Source organism: Phalaenopsis equestris, unplaced genomic scaffold (assembly GCF_001263595.1).
Source record: "Phalaenopsis equestris unplaced genomic scaffold, ASM126359v1 Scaffold000719, whole genome shotgun sequence".
NCBI classification, from domain to species: Eukaryota; Viridiplantae; Streptophyta; class Magnoliopsida; order Asparagales; family Orchidaceae; genus Phalaenopsis; species Phalaenopsis equestris.
The window spans coordinates 150532-156328 of record NW_018165159.1 but is presented as its reverse complement, the minus strand read 5'-3'; the positions used below and the strand labels follow the sequence as shown (position 1 = coordinate 156328).

Here is a 5797-nt window from a genome sequence, read left to right as displayed (position 1 = left end):
TATATATATATTATGACCGAAAAAGGAAAACACTAAAGGGATCAAAATGCGCAACCTAAATGCATTGGGAAGGCGTGAAACTGTATTGTTGATACAGATCAGTGTCATTGTTATTAAGGAGATTAAAATGCATGTGCCTGAACTTAGCTATTCTGATGCTCTAGATTAACATTATACTTGGTTCCAAGCTACATGAAAAGATCTGCAGCACATTAATCTTGACGAGTGTGACCTGGTTACATAATGAGCTCCTCTTTCGAGCTACTGATTACAAATTAGCTTCGACTAATTTTTAAATGGTATTTTGTTAACACAGAAGTACTTTTAATATTGGGAGATTTACATGCATATCACTCAATTCTTATGTATTTACATATCAAAGACCTAAAATTTAATTATTACATATATGCCAACTTACCTATGCATGCAAAGTTGTATTTTACTTTTCAAGGATGTGTCTGGCTGCAAGTAGGATTTAAAAAATCTGTAATTTGTAAATCCGTTAAATCCATCCTACCCTTGGAATTAGTAAATCAGGATTTAAGCCAAATCGAAGGCAAAATTTAGGACCCAAAATCTAAAAAACTCATAAATCCACATAACTTCTGTATTCTAGCATTTGGCTGAATAGAGTAAATTAAGTGATAAATCCTGTAAAACCGTGGTATTTTTGATGTGATATGAAAGATTTGGGTTGATATAAATTTAACAATCATTGTTTAGGGGTTAGATATGCAAATACATAAGAATTAGGTGGCATGCATGTTACTGCCCCATTTAATATTTCTGGGATGGGAGTGTTGATTGGATGCGAGCTTAATGCCAAGGATGCCTCTTTGATTCTATCATTATACTTCACAGCTATCGTTGTGTTAGAAGGAATATTGCCTTTGGTTTTTGTTATGATTTTGTGAAACAAGCTCAATTATCGGTATTCTCTGAAGGCTGAATGAATAAAGGAAGATTTACATGCATACCAATCAACTCCCATTTATTTACATATCTAACTCCTAAGCTTTATTTTTTTAACATTCATACCACGTTAACTCCGAGACTAAAATGACGTCATGTAAATAGTTGGGAACTACTATGGTATTTTATTCATTTTTTATGTGATACGAAAGATTTCGGTGGTATAAATGTAGGAATTGAAATTTAGGTTTTAGATATGTAAATACATAGGAAATACATAGGAATTAGGGAGGAATTAGGTGGTATGTATGTAAATGCCCTGTGAATAAAATATCATTACTAAAAGTTACTATTTTATTTGTGTTTGAATGACTCATGCACTCATCTTTAAATCTTCTATTACACTTGTTTCTGCATAAAATGCTAATGCATTTGTCAACTTAAAGTACCGAGGCTTGGTGACAGGATTTTGGTAGCTTTATGGGATGGATGAAGATTGGGTTAGGCAATGCAAAGTCCTTTTTTTTTTGGTGGAATAATGAATTTTTTTATTGTAATTTCAATTTTATCTATGTGTACACCTTCATATGAATATGTAATATTTTCACATAGACATTCCTCCAAATGGCAGTATGGATGTCATGAACAAAAAATACAGTAGGAAAATATATTTTTAATTACCATATATTTTTTTAGCTATAACTCTATGTTTTAGGGAAATTTACGTACATACCACACAATTCTTATGTTTTTACATATCTAACACCTAAAGTTTGATATTTACACCCATAGCACCTTGGTGTCATAAGCCTATGTATGAAAAGGAGCATTTCACTTTTAAAAAAGGTATTAATGGTAGTATTTTTTTTGTGATGTTAAAGATTTGAGTTGTATGCATTTAAATATGAATGTTCAAGTGTTTGACATGTAAATACATTAGAATCATGTGTCATAAATGCCCCTTCTTTTTATTAACTTATATTTATTACATGGGTTAGTTGGGCCTGTTGCACAAACTTCTGGGAAAGAAGCATCACTCTACTTTTTATTCGCTTCTAATTGATGCAGGTTCCTGAAAGGATAGCTGCAGCTGCGGTTGCGGCTCGAGCTCTTGCTGGTATTCCCCCACATGAAAGAATTGCCCTTTCATCCAATTCTGAGGATTTTATTTCAGTTTATGGTAGCAAGGATCAGGTCCTTGAGATGCTTGAAGAGGAGTTCTACGATGAGGTATTCAATGCATCACTTTTAGTTGTTATTGCAGTTGTTATTGCATACTTCTCCATGTTTTTTTTTTTTGCAAGCTGGTTATTCTATCCCTGGCATTTAATAAATTTGAAATTGGTTAAAATATTAAGGTCTTACTGAATTTATGCTGTTAACCAACCAATTTATTAGGCTTCTCTATTTTTCATCTGTTTGAATAAAAAAATGGCTTATGTTCTAATTGATACACATACTTTCCCTCGTATTTGGAAAGTTGATGGATCTTTAATTGGGATTTAATAATTTGTTATTGGATCATATGAAGTGATTTTGCTATGTCTTTGAATATAAATGATTTATATGTGTATTAAATATGTTTATATTTCTCAATCTATCTAATTTTACAGATTTTTGTTTCAGGATTTTGATCCCGTCAAGTATATATTGGAGCACATTCAACTCGAAGAGAGTGACGCTTCTTATTTTGAGAAAAAGGTTCACATATGTTCTCTTTATTATATTTTACTTTGCTTTGTTTTTCCTTTTTAAGATGGATAATCTAAACAAAGAAATAGAGAAGCATATTTGGAAAAAAAATAAATAAGGGGAACTAGTATCAATTACATATATTATATGCTCACTTGATTGTGGTTAATATTTTGTTGCATCCGTTTTGTTGATGATATGATTTTCGTTTTCATATTCTCACTACATCATTTTCTTGGGCATTTACATAATTACAACTCAATTCTTATGAATTTACATATCTAATACCTAAATTTTTCTGATCACATAAAAAATACAGCCATTTTAACTTTTAAAAAGCGAAATACACATTTTCATGCATATTGCTCGGATTATATCCCACCAAAAATACAGCCATTTTAACTTTTAAAAAGCGAAATACACATTTTCATGCATATTGCTCTGATTATATCCCACCAAACTCAATGTTTGTTCCACCATTCTATCGATGTTGATTGGTGCTTCATTCTTGGTGGGTAGTCCATACGACGGCCACATTCCATCTATAATGGGCCGTTGTTGATGTGCTCGCTATTTTAAGAGAATATTAATATTGCGATTGATTTTTTTTTTAATTCATGAGAAATGAAGATTTTTTCTTAAAAACTTAGCTATCGCTTATTATCCAATAATTTTAATTTATTAGAAATATGTAAGGTGGTATGCATGTAAAAATTGAAGTATAGGTGTTAGATATGTCAATACACAAGAATTGAGTGGCATGTACGTAAATCTTCCTTTTTTTATGGTATGTTACTTTTCATGAGATTTGCAGTTATGGAAATCTAAAGTGCCATTTTCTGTTATCAATTTTTCTGATTTTCTTCTATTGTAATTTGAAATTTCCCCTTTAAAACACATTTAATTCTTATCCCGCCAAACAGTGGTAAATTGATTCTCAATTTTACTTGTTACTCTTTCACACTTCTTGCAGGCCACTCTTAGGCTGGCCCAACTTGATAAGATAGCAGAACGCTTGTCACGACATGTTGTGGAGCACCATGAAGAATTGGGTATGTTTATTCGTCTTGCATGTTAAGGGTCTACTACTTAGAATTTGAGTTATGTTAATCATTACCAGTATATATATTTTAGGATGATTCAATGATTTAATTATTGGAAAATTTACATACATATCATGCAATTCTTATGTATTTACATATCTAACACCCATGGTTTGATATTTACACTTATAACACCTTGGAGTGGTAAACCTATGCATGAAAAGGTTTATGTCACTTCTAAAAATATAGTGATGGTAGTATTTTTGATGTAATGGTAAATATTTTACTTGTATGCATGTAAATATGAATATTTAGCTGTTAGATATGTATACCTAAGAATTATTTGGTATGTATGTAAATGCTCCATAATTATTTTGAATGTTGTCATCTTCATACTTACAATTAAAATATGCTCGTAGTGCATCTTTTCTGTAAACAAAGACGTGTCATTATCTGCTACATAAATTTCCATCACTAGGATTTTCTCTTGGGAAACATTCATATAATATCTTTTTATGCGAGACGTGTGAGGTTTCTCATAAGCTCTCTGGTGAAGTGCTACACTTCTCATGTTGAGTGTGAGGTTTCTCATAAGCTCTCTGGTGAAGTGCCACACTTCTCATGTTGAGCAAAAAAAGGTCCTTTTAACTATCCCCATCAGCTTTACTGGTTTTTTATCCATTTAGGATAAAAGGATTTTCTCAGGGAAATTCACGTACATGCTGCCCAAGTTTTATTTATTTACATATCTAACACCTAATGTTTGATATTTACTTTTATAAGCGTCATAAAATTGTGCATGAAAAAGTGTATTTTTGATGTGATGTTAAACATTTGAGTGATATGCATGCAAATATCAAAGTTTGAGTGCTGATATGCAAGTATATAAGAGTTGTGTCACTTGTATTTCAATGCTTCTTTTTTATCATCGCTTGAAGCGCATGAGATACAATCAAGAATTGAATCGAGTGAAGTTTTGACAAAATGACTATATTGGAAGGTGTAGTTGATCACCCCCTCTTTGAGCTTTTAGTTGTGAGAAAGAAAGTTGAGAACACAAAACTAATGGAGTTGTCCGCTATTGTTGTGGTATTTAAAGGGAATGGTGCAGGGGATTAAAATTTTGGCCAATTCCCTGATTCACTTGAAAAAATTTTTTAGCTAACTTCTTAAATGCAAAAACCATGTTTGTTACCTTTGAATCCACAAATGTTCCTAAAGTTTTTGATTATTGGGTGGTTTTGCCAATTCAAGTTTAACATTTGACATTTACATTCCTGATGAACTTAAATAAGGTAGAATTCCTTTTAAAAAAAAAAAAAATGGCAGCATCTCTTATGATTAGTTGCTTTATTTAGTATCGTGAATATGTATTTTAAAGTTATATAGAGAAATTTGTATTATGGAAATAATGAAGGTCAATAAGTAGTTATCAACATGACTTTAAGGATAAATCACATGTATATCATTTCAGGTGGCAATTTATATTCTAGTGGACTTGGCTAATATTTCGTGGACAACGTTTTAAGATTTTAGAGTCCCTTATGAAAAAAATTAATTTTCGAATTAAACAAAAAAGTTTGTCTATTTCATTATTATGTGAGAAAATGAGATTTTAGGAGTTTTAAAACATGGACCTAATAAACATATATGCAATTTTCTCGTTTGATCTCTCCTTGTTTTTTTGCTTCACGATCGCGAATAAAATTATTGCTATAAATTTCAAAATAATGAGCTAGAAAAAGAGTGTTATGGTGGGTATTAAGAATATTTTTCTTTCCCCTTAACTTTAAGATCCTTAAAATTTTCACCCACTTTCAAATTAAGGAAATATGATGCATCTGAAAAGAATGCTTTAACAGAACTGCGGGAGGTTTGTATAGCAAGTTTGCTATAAGTGCATATTTTTCCATTTTTGGAGTGAATTATGAAGAGTATTGCAGGCTGCTATTGGCAGAAGAAATAGTTTGTGTTGGGATATAAGAGAGATACACCGGTTGATGTGGTATATATATAAAGCAAACTAGAGAACGATCTTTGAAGTGAAGAATAGAAGGAGAAAATTCACACTAGAAAAAAACAACACAGCGGAACACACAAATTTATGTGGTTCGACAAATTGCCTACATTCACGGAGTTGCAGAGGATTT

General features: G+C 31.5%; 1 protein-coding gene across 1 annotated transcript in view; it reads left to right on the top strand.

Moving 5' to 3' along the window:
- Positions 1-5797, top strand: part of LOC110030447 (syndetin) — a 97323-nt gene that overhangs the window by 601 nt on the left and 90925 nt on the right. The window contains exons 2-4 of the mRNA XM_020733161.1: positions 1981-2142; positions 2539-2613; positions 3578-3656. Coding sequence (XP_020588820.1) covers positions 1981-2142; positions 2539-2613; positions 3578-3656 — 316 coding nt within the window. The remainder of the gene's footprint in view (positions 1-1980; positions 2143-2538; positions 2614-3577; positions 3657-5797) is intronic.